General features: G+C 39.4%; 1 protein-coding gene across 1 annotated transcript in view; it reads right to left on the bottom strand.

The window, feature by feature from the left end:
• Positions 1-17369, bottom strand: part of Adgrv1 (adhesion G protein-coupled receptor V1) — a 520333-nt gene extending 502964 nt beyond the window's left edge. The window contains exons 1-7 of the mRNA XM_055604066.1: positions 17220-17369; positions 11738-11833; positions 9670-9774; positions 6568-6681; positions 4306-4871; positions 3742-4018; positions 2373-2702 (exon numbers count right to left, since the gene is read on the bottom strand). Coding sequence (XP_055460041.1) covers positions 2373-2702; positions 3742-4018; positions 4306-4871; positions 6568-6681; positions 9670-9774; positions 11738-11833; positions 17220-17303 — 1572 coding nt within the window. The 5' untranslated portion in view covers positions 17304-17369. The remainder of the gene's footprint in view (positions 1-2372; positions 2703-3741; positions 4019-4305; positions 4872-6567; positions 6682-9669; positions 9775-11737; positions 11834-17219) is intronic.
• Between the last annotated feature and the right edge of the window lie 1834 nt (positions 17370-19203).

Consider the following 19203-nt stretch of genomic DNA (forward strand, 5'->3'; position numbering starts at 1 on the left):
TTATTATTATTATTATTATTATTATTATTATTATTATTATTATTATTAGTTTTGTTTTTTTGAGCCAACATCTCATCCTGTAGCTCCAGACAGCCTGGAATTTGATATGTAGATCAGGCTGTCCTCAAACTCAGATGTGACTGCTTTGCCTCTCAAGTACTTGGATTAAAGGCATGCACCACCATGCTCAGACTGAGACATGATTTTAACTTTATGAAAAATCTCATTATCTAATTCCTATTATCTAATTTCATTATTAAATTTATATGTATTATTAGTTTTTAATTAATTTATTTTTTATTTATTACAGTTTGTTCACTTTGTATTCTAGCTATAGCCCTCTCCCTCATCCCCTCCCAAACTCACCCTTCCTCCTTTATCTCCTCCCATGCCCCTCCCCAAGTCCACTGACAGGGGAGGTCCTCCTCCCCTTCCCTATAACCCTAGACCTATCTGGTCTCATCAGGACTGGCTGCATTGCCTTCCTCTGTGGCCTGTTAAAGCTGTTTCCCCCTCAAGGGGAGGTGATCAAAGAGCCAACCACTCAGCTGATGTCAGAGACAGTCCCTGTTCCCATTATGATGGAACCCTCTTGGACACTGAGCTGTCATGGGCTACATCTGTGCAGGGGTTCCAGATTATATCCATGTATGGTCCTTGGCTGGAATATCAAACTCAGAAAAGACACCTTTGCACAGATTTTTTTGGTTCTGTTGCTCTCTTTGTGCAGCTCCTGTCCCCTCCACGTCTTCCTATCTCCCCTTTCTTCCATAAGATTCCCTGCACTCTGCCCAAAATTTGGCTATGAGTATCAGCATCTGCTTTGACATACTGTAGGGTAGAGTCTTTCAGAAGCTCTCTGTGGTAGGCTCCTGTCCTGTTCTCTGTTTCCACACTCTTCCAATGTCCTCCCTTTTTGCTTTTCTGAGTGAGGATTGATCATCTTACCCAGGGTCTTTCTTCTTGCTTAGCTTCTTTAGGTTTACAGATTTTAGTATATTTATCCTATATTATATGTCTAATATCCACTTATAAGTGAGTATATACCATGTGTTCCTTTCAGCTTCTGGGATACCTTACTCAGGATGATCTTTTCTAGGTCCCACCATTTGCCTGCAAATTTCATGATTTCCTTGTTTCTAATAGCTGAGTGGTATTCTATTGTGTAATGTACCACAATTTCTGTATCCATTCCTCCTTTGAGGGTCATCTAGATTGTTTCCAGATTCTGGCTATTACGAATAAAGCTGCTACAAACATTGCTCGTGGAAATGTAAACTTGTACAATTAGGAATAGTGCTACCTCAAGATCCAGCTATACCACTCCTAGGCATATATCCAAAATATGATCAAGTGTACAACAAGGACATTTGCTCAACCATGTATCATCAAAATTTGACAAGCCACCTTCATTGCTTTCTAATTTAAGATCCACTCAATATGTAATGTATGGAAAACAGATTCTATCCATCAGAAATTATTGCAGCCATTTTAAATTTTAATACAACATATAATGTGTCTGCACATAGAAGTTGAAAAATAAGAGTGACAGCTGGGTGTGGTGGCACACGCCTGTAATCCCAGCACTCGAGAGGCAGAGTCAGGTGGATCTCTGTGAGTTCGAGGCCAACCTGGTCTACAAAGTGAGTCTAGGACAGCCAGGACTACACAGAGAAACCCTGTCTTGGAAAAAAAAAAAAAGAAAGAAAAAATAAAATAAAAATAAGAGTGACAAAGTGGAAGGGTCTGATTCAGGGCTATTAACAGTGGGAGGTCTGGGCATGTGAGCCACAGGTAATGAAGAAACAGATTTTTACATGTACAAGTTAAAAGAAAACCTTTTCAGATTGCTTTTTGTTTCTGAAATTACCTCTCTTATAATAAATGCTGTGAGAAACATTTTTTTCTATAAATCCCATTCTCAAGTCAGATTTTCCAAACCAAGTCAAAGCTCGGGTGAATCTGTCTCACCTTGTTCACCAGTCTGCTAAGCTACTCTACTGTGTCATACACGGTAGAGTAGGTGTATCAAATTAGGTGTATCTTTAACACCACCTGGCTAAAACATTTATTCCAGCAGAATCTTCCCTTATGCAGACTTATATGCCACAGGAGAAGGTCTCTTAACAGACACTCAGTTTCCAACAGTTTCAGTGTGTAGCCCAGGCTGACCTCCAGATCATGGTCCTCTTGCCTTCCTCTCCTGAGTGCTCGGATTACAGATGCATATCACTACGCCAACACTAAGTAGTTTCAAATAACACATAGACTCTAAATTATAAGCACAACACTAAATAACTGCTAGCTGTATTACATGGACAAGCACAGTTGTAGTTTAACCAAAATTGAGATTGTTTTAATCATCAAGATACCTGCACTAGGAAGTGTGCCTCGTTCTGGAGGAATGCATCATTTCTTATTGGTAATTTTGTGGTGACTTGATTGTGATGTTCTGGGAAAAGGAGGCTGCATCTCCTGGATGTATTTAAGATGCCATCTTTGGCTCGCAGGGGATCCACAGGTCCAGCAGGAATATACAGTGCAGAATAAGTCATCTTCACATCTCCTTTAGTTCCCCCTAGCCTTGTAAAACTCAAAGATAAGTATCGTTCACTCGGACTGCTTTCGATCTTCTGGTTTTCCACAGGAAAAAAGGCTATTTCTCCATAAACATTATCACTATCTTGAATGTAGAACAGAAGCTACAAATGAAAAAGAACAGGAAAGTGCAAAGTTATTGAACTGGGAAGATACAGACCATTCTGCTTTATATTATTTGCTTATACACCATGTCTTAAATGATCAGTTTGTGTATGAAAAGGGGTAAAATTCAATATCCATTTTGAACATATCGAGAAAATATAAGTTTTGACATTTTTTAAATGGTAAAATGTTTGTCTGGGCTTGAAGGTGGTGGCAGAAGTTTCGCTTAGCATGGGGAAGTGGACAAGTACTCAGGTTCTACACCCAAAACACACACACAAGGTTTTGGGGGGTTTTGTTGTTTGTTTGTTTCTTTGTTTGGGGTTTTGTTGTTTTGTTATTGTTTTTTTAATTTATTTATTTACTACAATGTATTCACTTCAAAGGGATACAAACCCCTGCTGCAGCCCCCTCCCTCATCTCCTCCCAGTCTCACCCACCCTTCCCTTCTCCCCCTATGACCTTTCCCTAGTCCCCTGATAGGAGAGGTCCTCCTCCCCTTCTCTCTGACCCTAGCTTATCAGGTCTCATCAAGGCTGGCTGCATCATCTTCCTCTGTGGCCTGGCAAGGCTGCACCCCCCAGGGGAAGATGATCAAAGAGCTGGCCGCTGAGTTCATGTCAGAGACAGTCCCTGTACGCCTTACTAGGGAACACACTTGGAAGCATACTAGTCTATGGGCTTCCTCTGAGCAGGGGGTCTAGGTCCTCTCCATGCATGGTCCTTGGTTGGAGTATCAGTCTCTGCAGGGCCTCTTGGGCCCAGATATTTTGTCTCTGTTGATCTCCTTGTGGAGCTCCTGTCCCCTCCAGGTCTTTCTATCTCCCTCTTCTTCCATAAGGATTCTGGCACTCTGCCCCAAGTTTGGCTATGTTTTTCAGAAGTTCTGTAGTTAGAAGTAACCACCACTTTCCCAAAACCAGCATTCTTCCGGCCACATGGAACTAAGCATCTGTAAAGTGCATCTGGACACTTAAATTCCTCGGCTCTTTTTTATGACAGAAGTTTTGGCAGGGGCAAAGCACAACAAAGCTCTACCTGTGCTGGCTCGCTCACTTCAGCTCCTCCTTGTATGGTGTGAGGCAGGATTTTAAGTAGGTACTCTTCAGCCTCCTCTGGAAGGTCATCAGCAATGACGGTAAGAGGAATTGAGGTCAACATCTGCCCTTGTGCAAACTGCAGAGTCCCAGAACTAGGGCTGATATCCTCAGTCACTGGGGAGGGGTCACTGCTGTTCCGCATCAACACCCAATTCACAGAAACATCTCCATGAGTGCCACCGTTTCTAACCACTGTGATTTCTTCATATCTAGAGTTGTTTAGAACATATAAGGTCATATCCTGCACTCTAAAATTAGCAGAGGCCAACACAAAAACTCTTATTTTTAATATGAAAAATACATACATGGAAAGAGCCTAAGAATCTATTATCATATGAGTTCATTTTAATAATTAAATCACATTCAAAAAGAAATCAGTAAGCCAGTCAGAGCTGAAACAGCACAGATCCTAACAGCTCAGCACTGTGTCAACACCATAAACATGAAGCCATGTAACGGTGCAGTAAAATAATTATGGTTGTAAGTTTATAGTAAACTATACCTGGATGCTGCGTCTTCATCAATTATAACTGGCCTTTCAAACAAAACACTGTTGAATGAAAGAACTCCATAAGGTTTGTCATTTGGCTTGATGGTGACCCGTACAGTAGAAGGGCTGGTTAGCACAGCATCTCCCTGCAGGGTGTTCTTTAGTAACATAATGTGAAACGATTCAGCTATCTCTGGTATGGTGTCATCGATTATCTGAAATTTCAGGTGTGATTCATGGACGAAAGGGGGAAAGACAAGAGTAGTGTTTGACTGAAGGTCGATGAAATCGACGTTTCGCTGAGCATGGGCTGTGGAGTCCTCAGTCAGCACTTCATAGCTGACTGAAACCTCGGACACGTCAGACCCGATCAGACTGCCACCATCATCCTTCCCACGAACCACTGGGATAGCAAGGACGTGCTCATCTTCAGGAAGCAAGTAAACACTCTGGGTGAATTTCACAGGACTATCGTTTTTCTTCACAATGATTTCAACCGAGCTCCTAGAGGCATTAATCTCGGCTCCTCCTTCTACACTTTTCAGGTGAATCAAAAATATTTCATCATTTTCTGGTACCTATTACAGCATATAAACAAAACATCATTAGCCAAAGTATCTGCAACCAAGCCCAAGTATTAAAAAAATGACTATGTTTCATAGAAATAGAAAAGCTTAACACAAGAAAAAAATGATAAGAAGTAATTTAGAGTACACATACTAAAATATCTTCCAAATGTTAATTTATTTTCAGTGAGGATAGAAAATAAAAAATAACTTGATGAAGTAATTTGTGAAAAATTTTTGATGTATATTTGTTTCTTTGAATCAGGGTTGAAAAAACTATAAAGAACGCATAGAGCAAATGTGAGATCATTGGTAGGGTCATAAAGATCACTCAAAGTCTAGAAATTATCCTAGAATCTGGAGAGTACACTAAATAAAAAATAGTTGTTAACTTTTAGCATGTGAATGGTTCTGGCAACTTTCTATGTTACTTCTAATTCTTGCGTCAATTCTATGATATTGAGAGAACATTACACGTCTCTGGAGAATGGCCCAGGAGAGTAACTTTTCCACAGAATACTAACATTGCTCAAAAGGATAGTTTTTTTATAGCTTACAAAAATCCAGGGATTAATCTTCACTGTGCTGTGCTGCTCAAGCTTTGCATTCACTGTAAATTCTACCTTATTAATAAAAGTGAAAACCCACATCATTTCCCCACACCTTAGCAAATAACAAAATAAAGACACTTATCCCAAAAGACACTATTAAACTTTTCAGTTTACAAGATCAGTAATTAATTTATCTTACACAGATCATAACTGAGGTCCTGGGACCTCAGAGGATAAAGGTTTTGTTGATTTCCTATCTAGAAAAACAAGGTCATCAATGCTACCAAATGTTTTAGGCTTTTTTTTTTCCCTAGAATTTTTAATGAACGCTCTTCTTTGAGTGTTGTTTGTACTTTGGTGACAGGATTTGTGTGGGAAGGTACACATTTTGTTCTATTTTTGAGGTTTCACTTCTTTAGCAATGCCTGGATTTCTTTGCAAGTGTTTTCTTACTGGCTTATGAGGGACACTTTTGTACATTACTGTTCAGATTTGGATCTGCAATTCATCTATGCCATACATATGAACCTGTATAGTTACATTTTATGTAACTACAAAATTTTCTCTATGACTATAAAACTAAAAATATCTAAACAAGGAAGCCAGCCAGATAGCCCATCAGTTAAAGACGCCACATACGCTGGTAATGTGGGATTGAGTCCAAGAACCTATGTTCTTGGATTCATGTGTTCATGCACATACATATACTAATAAATATTTTAATCTAAACAAAAGTATCAATTGCAGTAGGATTTTTCTGAACGTATACTAATACACAGTTGTGAGATAAGCACCCATGTCCCTGTTCAAATGTTAAATGACTAATACAAAAATAATAAGCAGATGTTAAAAAGTCTTCAATTTTTACATTATATTTAGTTGAAGACAATGGAGATGGAAGTCAGGGATTTGCACGTTATGAAACTGACTCCCCACACCTCCAGGGCTTGAAAGCAAAATTTAATATGAAATAATTTAGATAAATATTTGCAAGCTGCATCCTTAAATAACAACTTGCTACTCATGGCTAAAGTAGGGACGGGCACAACACATTAATTCTGCACTCTTGAATAATTTCAAACAATTAACATAATTTAATATTTAAATAAGGGTTCTCTACAGATATCGTCTCATCTATGTGCATAACACTGCCCGACCTCATCATCGAGTACTGTCAAGTTTTGAATTATGGTTGCTCTGCCAGGTGGAAAGGTGATATTTCCTCTAACCGGACTCAAATCTTCTTCTGGGGGATTTGGGCCACCTGATACCTGCAAAGCAATAAATGGTGCCACCAGTTAACGACATGTCTAAAATCAAAGAAAATGTTACTGTCATGTCAGCTGGCAAAATTCTAAAGTTTAAAGATACTTTACATAGTACAAATGAGCATAGACGAGCCACCCCCTTCTAATTAAGCCAAAGTCTACAACACCATTAACACCGTGACTATAATTATATTGTGTTTTTGAAGATTTGGAGGTTTTAACTGTTATTAAAGCTGAGAGGAAAGCTGTAGAAACACATGTTCTTGAGAAAGATAAAAACTATAGGAACACTTTTTTTTTTTTTTTTTTTGAGATTATCGAAGACAAAGAAATCCCCTGAAGAAATGGAATCTAGTTCCAACTCCATCACTGGCTGTGTGACCTTGGGCGAGCTGTTTCACAACTCTGTCTAGCATCTTCCTTATCTTTAAAATGAGCGAGAGAGCTTCTACTTTGCAGGCGGGAGGTGAGCATGCCTGACCTCATTCACTAAAGTGTTCAGCGAGCAGAGCATGCCTTATCTCTAGGTCCTAAACATACATGCTGTAAAACAAACTCCTCCCATTGGGACTTTCAGCTGGTAAGACAACCACAAATGATAAGTAAATAAATGTGCTTGTGAAGTGTGGGAATGGATCTTACAGAGGAAAATGAAGGCGATCATAACAGAAGCTTGGTTCAAGGAAGGGCAGATGGTTCTTTGAATGCAGCAGTTATCAGTGTAAGGCAGAGTACATTACAATTCAAAATGTTCCACAGAGTATATTGCAATTCAAAATGTTTTGGTTAAACAAAAAGACATGTATCTGTTGCAGCAATTAAAGAAATAGAGGCCCCGAATTTTAAAGAGAGCAAGGGGGTATATAGGAAAGGTTGGAGGGATGGCTAGGAAGGGGGAAAATGGTGTCATTGTATCTCGAGGTCAAAAAATTGAAAGTTGGAAACTGTAAAATAAAATATATTCACAAAAATAAACAACACATTTCCAGTAAAAATGATATTAGGCATTCACAGATCAGTTGAGAATACTGTAATTTGGCTAGCTTCCCCTTTCTGTAGTTCATTATTTTCTCATTTCTTCCACATCTATTATTAGAAGTATTTTCAAAAGTTGACATCTAAACACATACTGATAAGTGTAGGAAGAGCACCTGAAGGTTTCCTGTGTAGAAGTTACGGAAGTCCTGCATATTTAGTTGATTACCAAGAATTTTTTGCATCTATTATCTTATGTTTTTTTTTTTTTTTTAATCTTTGTGTTTGTGACCGGCATGTGAGCACATATATATGCGTGCCTGATGCCAGTCCTCACCCTCCACCTTGTTTCAGACACAGTCTGTCTGTTTGCTTCCAGAGCTGCTCCGGTCCACACTTCCCATCTTGCTGTAGGAGCTGGGATTGCACACGTGGCCTTTCATGGGTTAAACGCAAGTGCAGACCCACCAGCTTGCATGGCAAGTGCCTCGCACACAGAGCCAGCTCCCAGCTCCCTGTCTTATGCTCTCATACAAAGAGACACTGTCTGATATAGACACCCCAAGTATGAATAAATATCCTCTATGCCGTGGTAAAATGTGTTGTATTAATTCAAGTATCTAATCTACCTATGTTAGAATTAATAATTAAAATAGGAATGTATCAAAACTTTCGAATACTCTAGAACTTGAAAATAGCATATTTGGTCATCTTTAAAACCTTACAGGACATACAAGTAAGTTGAAAATTTCAGTGTGAACCTCACAAAATGTCACTGTGGGAAGCAATAAAATATGTCTCCCTACCGAGTGTGCCACTCACACTGCACGTCCACTATCCGTGCCTCCACGACAGACGTAACTGCTGCTTATACCACCTATCAAATGTCTCGAGAAAGTGGGTGACGATGCGTGCTAAGTAAACGGTAGAGTGATCTAAATGTATGTGCTTGAAAATGGCTCCGTGAAGATCTCATGAATTTTATAGCCTTAGCGCTACTAATCTAATTTGCTGTTTATTATTATCCCTTATCTACAATGATTCATTAGGTTTCATGTAAACCTAATACATGGAAACTACATGTATTTTATAAACTTCTATTAACCATGAAGTTTATAAAAATCAAAACAACTTGCCTGTAATTAATTTTAAGTAACTGCAATATATATCGCACAGAAGATTTTTATTTTTTAAATTGAAGACTTCTATATAGACTCTTTATTTATTTTTATTTATTTATTATTACAATTTATTCACTTTGTATCCCAAAGTGAGAAGACTTCCTAGTCTCCTCCAAGTCCCACCCTCCTCCCACTTCTCCCCCATGCCCCTCCCCTAGTCCACTGATAAAGGAGGATCTCCTCCCCTTCTATCTCACCCTAGCCTATCAGGTCTCATCAGAACTGGCTGTATCATCTTCCTCTGTGACCTGGCAAGGCTGCACCCCTCCCCCCACAGGGATTGGTGATCAAAGAGCCAGCCACTGAGTTCATGTAAGAGACAGCCCCTGTTCCCCTTACTAGGGACCCTATTTGGAAACTGGGCCGCTTATGGGTTACATCTGAGCATGGGGTCTAGGTCCTCTCCATGCATGGTCCTTGGTTGGAGTATTGGTCTCTGGAGACCTCCTCCCCACCCCAGGCCCAGGTTTTTTGGCTCTGCTGGTCTCCTTGTGGCACTCCTGTCTCCTCCAGGTCTTTCTATCTCCCCGTTATTCCATAAGATTCCCTGCACTCTGCCCAAAGTTATGAGTCTCAGCATCTGCTTTGATACCCTTCTGGGTAGAGTCTTTCAGAGGCTCCCTGTGGAAGACTCCTGTCCTGTTCCCTACCTTCTCCCATATCTGATGTCTATTCCGTTTGCCCTTCTGAATGAGGATTGAGCATCTTCCCTAGGGTCCTCTTTGTTTTTTAGCTTCTTTAGAACTATTAATTTTAATAAGTTTACTCTATATTATATGTCTAATATCCACTTTGTAACATGTTAGTATCTACAATTATTTCAAAGTAAACTTACAACAAAAGTCACGGTGACCATTCCGTAGGTGCCTTTCTCCCTGATTAGAGTAAGAGGTATGGATTCATTTCTGCTCCTTGGCTCAGTCACTGAGATTGATGAAGTCTATTGGGAAGAGAAAAGGCAATCAGGCACTGATCAATCAGAGAGAGATAGGAGGTGGTAAAACGACTGCCCTAGGAATGCTAAATTCCATAGCACATCAATTCCTATTGTACTCACGCAGTGTGTATTTATAGCATCAACAAACTGTAGGCGATAAAAAAATGATCAATTTAGAATAGCTCTGTAAAGCAAAAACAAAGCAGGTTGTCCTGGTCCTTTTAGCAACTGTTCTGAGGAATCCTGAAGGCTAAGAGACAATAAGTTATGATGCTCCCAGAGCTCAGGAGGTCACAAAAATAAGCCCCACACCAAGATGGCACCTCACTAAGACCACTTGTTCTCCTGCCTTCCTGCCTCGTCATCAGTCAGAATGTCGCTGAGAGACAGTTAATTAGTGACTTGCAGAGAAAGTCACTATCAGAGGCAAAACAGGGAGAACTTCAAATGCTGAAACATGCTACCGTGTTGTCTGAAACATGGGTAGATGAGGAGGAAAAAGGAAGCAATGAGTGCACACATGTACTGCTGCAGCAGTGGGCATCTCTGAGGGTAGCGGGTCACAGCGATCCATTTGTGGGACTAAGATACCTACGGCAAAGGTCTGCCATTAGATTCCCTGAGATCAGTTCCTTCCAGTTTTCACTACTTCCCGACACATGCTGAGTAACTGTCGGCTGTTACACCTGTTCCAACGTCATGTTCGTCCTCAATATAATTTTTAACACGCTAAAGATGGAGGCAAGGTATTGAGTACCTCTTCTGACATGGAGCTCACATGCAGTGTGCCAGGAAGGGCCTAGTGGCACTTCAACCAACCCCGTCCCCACAACATAGGACGCATATTGTCAGAGGAAAGAGAGAAGAAAGAAAGAAGAAAGGAGGAAAAAAAAAAAGAGAGCTAACTTTTAAACAAATCATTGTGAGGTTCAGCGGTAAACCAGAAGTAGGTATGAAGGTGGGAAGAAAGTCAGAACTTGTGGCGTAATAGTCTCTTCCCTTGAGAATTCCTAATTAATGTAGGTAGTGTTTAAGGTGACAATAATGTCAGATTACCAAATATCTACTAAATTTAGGTTAGGAAAACATGGTTTTTAATAAAAGTAACTCAAGCATAAAGAGTACATTGATCTACAGCTTGCCTTGTTTCAAAGACAACTTCACAGAGTGGTGACATATAACACACACAAGTGCAGAAGTGTTCAAATACAGAAAATGAATAAAAAGCTGAAGACTGATGGTATCGGATTTTTAAATGTTGCTTAGCAACAGAATTCAAAAAGACTATCAGGAGGATTATTTTAGCCTCCTACTTGGTATCGAAAGCCAGCTGTGTTGAAGACAACCTTTAATTTAGCTTAGGAGCTGAAAATATTTTCTCTCCAGGAAAGACTTGTCTTGTGTGTTTGTTTTTACAAATGAAGCTCTCTGAAAATTGGATAGGCTAGAAGAACAAAAACTTAAGGAAAGAAAGTGAACAGAATTTCAGGAGATGAAACTGAGTTTTACTTTCATGAAATATGAATTAATAAGAATGTCTGAGAGCTGCGTGGGACGTGCTATCACATCTGCAGATTAAACTGAAGTTTACTGTAGGTTTTCTTTCAATGTGTTTTCCCACCTCACAGTCATTCAGAAGAGTCTGGAAAATAGATAAGACTTCTTTAAGTGGCATTTAAAATTTTTTAAATGGGGGAAGGGAGCAAGAGCGCATTCCAGTGAGAGGCCAGGCAACAGGTGACAAATGAGTCAATGGTTAGAAAGTGTCAGCAGGTGTGGACATTGAGCAAAAAAGGTCTCAGTGTGCAACAGTGTAAATACACAGAATGCAGAGTTGCTACAGAGTCAGCTTCAGGCTCACTTAAAAAATCACAGCCAACATTAGAAAAACTATGTTAAAACAAACAAACAAAATTGAATGCAGTTGTATCTTGCAACCATCACAATCTTCACACTGTAACCATACCGAACTAAATGAAATAATTCCAAATGCATTGTCGTTTGATAATATTGTCACAGTAGCAGTTCTCGGCCATCCAAGTTTCACATTTGCTGAGGGTTTCTAAAGTGAAAACAAACAAATTAATGCATTAAATATTAGAAGAAAAATATTCTTCCAACACAGTTTCTGCCTTCAATTAAGAGTATAAATAAATCACTCGCTAAGAATCTATTGGTGGTTAAAAGTCTCCTGGGGAGGTAGAGATTTTCTTCAGTGTTGTATCCATTGGCAAGAAGCTCCTATAAACAAACCCTCACTATGCTGCTGTGCTTCTATCAGCGAGATCTGTGAAAGCCACACTGCTACACATACCCCTCGGCTTATCACTAGTTAAATAGATTTCCTTTTTTCCATTTTTTATTTTACTTTTGATTGTTTTTATTCACTTTACATCCTTGTTGTAGCCCTACCCCTCCTCTCCTCCCAGTCACACCCTCCCTCCCTTCTCCTTCTTCTTCCTCATTTCCCATCCAGAGCAGTTCATCATGTTACATCAGCACTGAGCCTGTCCTCTTCCCCTGTGATATAGCAAAGCAGTCCTTCCAGGGAAAAGTGATCCCCACTTCCCTTACTAGAGGACCTACGTGAGGCCTAACCTGCCCATCTAAGATCTGCTACATCTTTGTAAGGGTCCTAGGTACAGTTCTTGGTTGATGCTTCAGTCTCAGCAAGCTCCTCTGGGCCCTGGTTAGCAGGCTCTTTAGGTCGTCTTCTGGAGCTCCTGTTACCTCAAGGTCCTTTTCTCTTCCCTCCCACTTTTCCACAAGACTCACTATGCATCACCCAGTGTTTGTCTGTGAGTCTCAGCTTCTGTTTTTTTTTTGTTTGTTTAATTTTTAAATTTTTTCTTTATTAATATTTATTACAATTTATTATCTTTGTATCCCTACTGTAGCCCCCTCCCTCATTTCCTCCCAGTCCCACCTTCTCTCTTTCTTTACCCTCCCTCCCTCTTCACCCTCTATGTCCCTTCCCTAGACCACCGATATCAGAGGTCCTCCTCCCCTACTTTCTGATCCTAGCTCATCAGGTCTCATCAAGACTGTATGGATCCTCTTTCTCTGTAGCCTAGTTAGGCCACCTTGCCAGGGGGGGAGGTGATCAAAGAGCTAGCCACTGAGTTCATGTCAGAGACAGTCCCTGTTCCCCTCACTAGGGAACCCACTTGGATACTGAGCTGCCATGGGCTAAATCTGAGCAGGGGGCTCTAGGTCCTCTTCATGCATGGTCCTTGTGATGAATCAACCAAGTTCTGGACATTTTTGTTTTATTTTTCACAATCAGTCTACCTGGTATGTAAAGATTTCTTGTCTGTTCATTTATTTCATCTTGTTATTTTACCATTTAAACTAATTTATTAATGCTCTTTTAAAATTATTGCCTACTACCATTCTTGGCACCTAGCAAACTATCTGGGGTTAGTGAATTTACAGAACTTAGAAGAGAATCTACTACTGCCACTTTGCCAAACAAGCATTCTCCCTTACTACAGTCTAAATTTTATTTATACTCAGAGACAAATGTAGCTTTCACCTCTCATCAAAGAAGCTTCCCTTATGGCAAATGGAAACATATACAGCAGCGTCTCTCAAATTGTGGGCCACCACCCACTTTGAAAAGCCTCTTTCCCCCCAAATGTTTACATTACAATTCAGGACAGTAGCAAAATACAGTTATGAAGTAGCAACAAAAAACAGTTTTATGGTTGGGGATCTCCACAACATGAGGAAGGTTGAGAACTACTATTATACAGAAAACTACGAATGGACCCAGGGCAGAGCCCAAGGCACAGAAGGGAGCCGTGTCCCAGTGTGTGCATCCACATCGCAACTTCCGCTTCTGTTTTGAGGCCCTGCTGGATAGGGCCTCCCGGAGGACAACTCTGAAGAGCTCCTGTCTGCAAGCTTAGCAGAGGATTGTTCATAGTGTCAGGGGTTAGCACTCTCCAATAGGGTGGGGTCTTTGGTTGGGCCAGGCAATGGTATCTCTACTCTATCTGCTCTATCTTTATCCCTGCACATCTTGTAGACAGGGTAAATTTGGGATGGAAGTTTTTGTGAGTGAGTTGGTGTTCCCCTCCTACTGCTTGGAGACTTGTTTACTTAGTGGGCATATTCTTCAGTCTCTATAGCCTCTACTACTAGGACCCTATGCCTGAGGTCCCCCTCAAATACTCCCAGGAGACTACCCTGACTTAGGTTTCTGGCCTGTCACAGAGTTAACCCCACCCTCAGTTTCTCTTTTTTTCTACAGGCCTTCTGTTCTCTTGCCCTCGCTCTCCCCAGGTCTGACCTCTACCCTCTTATCTCTTTGCTCCCCATCTCCTACCTTGTTCCCTGTCTTCAGCCACTATGTCTGTCTATTCTGTCTCCCCTTCTGAGAGGAATGTATGCATCCTCCCTTGGATCCTCTGTGCTATTTATCTTCTTTGGGTCTGTGTCTAATAGTATACTTATCCTGTATGACATGGCATAATCCACTTAAAAGTGAGTACATACCATGTTTGTCTTGCTGGGTCTGGATTACCTCACTCAGGATGATCTTTTCTAGTTCCATCCATTTGCCTGAAAAGTTCATTATTTGTTTTTAATAGCTGAGTAGTATTCCATTGTGTAAATGTGCCACAGTTAATAATTCTTTGGTTGAGGGACATCTGGGTTGTTTCCAGTTTCTGGCTATCACAAATAAAGCTGCTATGTACAGAGCTGAACAAGCGTCATTGTCATATGGTGGAGCACCTTTTTGGTATATGCCTCAGGAGAGTTACACCTGGATCTTGAGGTAAAGCTATTTCCAATTTTCTGAAAAAACACCAGATTGATTTCCAGAGTGGTTGTACAAGTTTGCAGTCCCACCAGCACTGGAGGAGGGCTCCCCTTTCTCCACAACCTTTCCAGCATGTGTTGTCACTTGTTGTTTTTGATCTTAGCCACTCTGATGGGTGTCAGATGAGAATCTCAAAGTAATTTTGATTTACATTTCCACGATGACTAAGGAAGTTGAGCATTTCTTAAGTGCTTCTCAGCTATTCAAGATTCCTCTATTGAGAATTCTCTATTTAGTTCTGTGCCCCATTTTTCAATTGGGCTATTTTATTTATTGGTGTTTGATTTCTTGAGTTCATTATATATTTCGGATATTAGCTCTTTGTCAGAGGTAGGATTGGTGAAGATCTTTTCCCAATCTATAGTTTTGTTCTATGGAAAGTGGCCTTTCCTTTACAGAAGCGTTTCAGTTTCTAGGGGTCCAATTTATTAATTGTTGATCCTGGAGCCTGAGCTATTGGTGTTCTGTTCAGGAAGTTGTCTCTTCTGCCAATGAATTTGAGGCTCTTCCCACTTTCTATTCTAAAAGATTTAGTGTATTTGGTGTTATTTTGAGATCTTTGATCCACTCAGATTTGAGTTTTGTGCAGGGAGATAAATATGTATTGCAGTTTTCTACACGTAAACATCCAATTAGACCAACAGCATTTGTTGAAGATGCTGTCTTTTTCCATTGTATGGTTTTGGCTCCTTTGTCAAAAATCAAGTGACCATGGGTTTGGGAGTTCATTTCTGGATCTTTGATTTGATTTGATTGATCAACCAGTCTATTTCTATGTCAGTACCATACAGTTTTTATTACTATGGCTCTGTAGTATAGCTTGAAGTCGGGGATGGAGATACCTCCAGAAGTTCTTTTATTGTATAGGATTGTTTTATCTAGTCTGCATTTTTTTTTGTTTGTTTCTCCATATGAAGTTTAGAATTGTTCTTTGAAGGCCTGGAAAGTACTGTGTTGGTATTTTGATGGGGATTGCATTGAATCTGTGGATTGCCTTTGGTTAGATGGCCATTTTTATTATGTAAATCCTATCAATCCACAATCTGGGGCATCTTTCCATCTTCTGATAGCTTCTTCAATTTCTTTCTTCAGAGACTTGAAGTTCTTGTCATACAAGTCTTTCTCTTGCTTGGTTAGAGTTACACCAAGATACATCATATTATTTGTGGCTATTGTGAAGGGTGTAGTTTCTCTAATTTCTTTCTCAGCCGTTTGGTCATTTGTGTACAGGAGGATTACTGTTTTGTTTTGTTTTTTTAATTAATCTTGTATCCAGCAACTTTGATAAAGCTGTTTATCAGCTGTAAGAGTTCTCGGTGAAATTTCTGGGGTTGCTTACATACACTATCATATCATTTGCAAATAGTGACACTTTGACCTCTTCCTTCCTAATTTGTATCCCTTTGATCTCCTTTAGTTGTCTTATTGCTCTAGCTAGAACTTCAAGTACTATATTGAAGAAGTATGGAGAGAGTGGGCAGCCTTGTCTTGTCCCTGATTTTAGTGGAATTGGTTTGAGTTTCTCTCCATTTAATTTGATGTTGGCTATCTGTTTGCTGTATATAGTTTTTATTATGTTTAGGTATGAGCCTTGTTTCCCTGATCTCTCCAAGACTTTCATCATGAAGGGGTATTGGATTCTGTCAAAGGCTTTTTCTGCATCTAATAAGATGATCATGTGATTTTTTTTTTTTTTTAGTTTGTTTATATGGTGGATTACATTGATGGATTTTTGAATGTTGAACCATATCTGCATCCCTGGGATAAAGCCAACTTGATCATGGTGGATGATATATTTGATGTGTTCTTAGATTCAGTTTGTGAGTATTTTATTAAGTATTTTTGCATGAATGTTCATGAGTGAAATTGGTTTAAAATTCTCTTTCTTTGTTGGGTCTTTGTGCAGTTTAGGCATCAAAATGACTGTGGCTTCATAGAAAGAGTTTGTCAATGTTCCCTCAGTTTCTATTTTGTGGAATAGTTTGACGAGTATTGGTATTAGCTCTTCTTTGAATGTCTGGTAGAATTCTGCACTAAAACCATCTGGACCTGGGTTTTCTTTAGTTGGGAGACTTTTGATGACTGCTTCTATTTCCTTAGGGGTTAATGGACTGTTTAAAGCTCTTGACTTAGCTTTGGTAGGTGAAATCTATCAAGAAAATCCTTTAGATTTTCCAGTTTTGTAGAATACAGGTTTCTGATGTAAGACCTAGTGTTTTTTTTGGATTTCCTCACTGTTGTTATGTACTTATTTTCATTTCTAGTTTTGTTAATTTGCATATTCTCACTCTGCCTTTTAGCTAGTTTGGCCAAGGGTTTCTCTATCTTGTTGATTTTCTCAAAAACAAAACAAAAACAAAAAATAAAAAACAGCCTTTGGTTTCATTGATTCTTTGTATTGTTTTCTTTATTTCCAATTTGTTGATTTCAGCCCTGAGTTTGATTATTTCCTGCTGTCTACTCCTCTTATGTATGTTTGCTTCTTTCTGTTCCAGAGCTTTCAGGCATGCTGCTAAATTTCTAGTATGGGATCTCTCTCATTTCTTTATGAAGGTGCATTAAATAGATTTTCAAGTGTTCAAAGATGTTGTGTAAGTTCAAAGGGGGGTGCATACCTTACCTGTAATGTCAAATGAAAGGTGAACGTTTCATCAGGTTCTGGAAGATCATCATCACATACTGCTATGTACACAGTCCTGTTCATTCCTCCAGCAGGAATGAATGCTGCCGCATATGTATCAAAAAAGTCGCCTGTGTCTTCTCCATTCAGCTGCCACGGGCGAAACAGAAACATCCTCACTTAACGAAAGGCAGAATAAGGAAAACTGATACTCATTAGAACATTCAAGAGAACGGGCCTAGATCAAGAGGCACTCTCATCTACAACACAACATTAAAAAACAAATGTTTAGCAGCTGTTGAGACTCATTTTCAGAAGAAATATCACATAACCAGCAAGATGGCTCATGTACTTGCAGCCAAGCTGGATGACCTGAGGTCCAATCCAGACGCACACGGTAGAAGGAGCCACTTGTCCTCACATCTCTACCTTTGTGTCCACAGACACACAGAAACAAATAAGTGTAATATTTTTAATGAGAAAATCACAGATATAAGTCGTTACATATGAAATATTTCTTAATATGATGAATCAAAGTTAATTGCACACAAAAAACTAATAATTTCATAGAAAAATTAATGTTACCTTTTCCTCTGTCCCTTACTTGATTCGGCACAGACTACAGCCTAGGAGGACAGATTACAGCTGGAATTCATGTGAAGCATAGAGGAGAAGCTGCTGGTACATGCTAAGGTTTTCCCAGGGGGCTGAAAAAATTCTATATTTACGCTTTCAACCTAAAATTGTACTTAGGTTATCCACAGCAACTAAAATGAGAGACCCAATTTTTAGCATCCCACAGTATTGATCATTATAAGCTTTCCTGGGATCTTAATCTGTGGATTCAACCTTGCTAGGAAGAACTGCAGCAGAGTGGTAACTGCAGGATTATAAAGGAAGACTTCAAATGACGTTTCTCTCACCAGAGCTCAAAATTAATTTAACCACCTAAGGAAAAATTTTAGCAAAATAAAAATAAGAACTTATTTTGCAAAAGTTTAGTGATTGTCTACTTCTAATTTTTTTTTAAGTTTTAAATAGTTGAAAAATAAAACTAAGTTAGAAAATGTTGGCAGGGATGTTGGAAACTGTAGTTATAACTTGTTATGGAAAGCGGCAATTGCTCAGAAAGTATTATCAAGAGCCACTAAACAGGCATACATAAAAATACACTAATCTACTCTGTGAAAATTAACCCAAAATACAGGTAGCCATGTATATAATCAGTTCTTCAGAATGACATTCACTATAGACAGCAAAACCCAGAAGCAATGTCAATGAAAAACAATGGAAAAAAATGTTTAGAATAATGTGATCTAACAAGAACAACAAAATACAGCAACCTGAGAAGATGGGGTAAGTTGTGTCAAAAGACTGTCAAATACAATGTACATGAGAGCTAGAAACAAAGTCAAAGTTGTATATAAATATGTCAAATTGTGCACACACTAAAATGTACAAAACTTTAACACTGGGTTCCTTTTAGAAGTCGATTTTAGTTCAGTATCAAGGTAAAAGGCCAGAGGTGGAAGTCTACACATCTGTAAACTTCTAACTAATGCTGTGGGAGGAGTGGATACCCAAGATCCTTGGTGATTAGCAGCCAGCCACTCTTGCCAGTGAGTGAGTGACAGGGTCAGTAAGAGACCCCCTCCTTTAACATAAGGTGGACAGTGATACAGAGGAAGACCCTTGACACTGACCTGGCCTGCACACACATGAGTGTGTGTGTACGCACATATGTCCATGTGTGTGCAAGGGCAAACATGCAACAAACACATTATTTTTAACTTTTAAGTACATCGGGCTGCTAATACAGCAATATCTTTATTGGGCATATGACATGGCTTTCTGTTGTGTAAAACTATACACAAACATGTAACACTAAACATTCCACCCTAATTTTAAACTTTTTATATAGTCAAGAATTTATATACTTTACTTAATTTTTAGTGAAGTTAATATTCTTTTCTCCAACAATGAT

Source organism: Psammomys obesus, unplaced genomic scaffold (genome assembly GCF_907164565.1).
Source record: "Psammomys obesus unplaced genomic scaffold, mPsaObe1.curated_primary_1811, whole genome shotgun sequence".
Taxonomy (NCBI): Eukaryota; Metazoa; Chordata; class Mammalia; order Rodentia; family Muridae; genus Psammomys; species Psammomys obesus.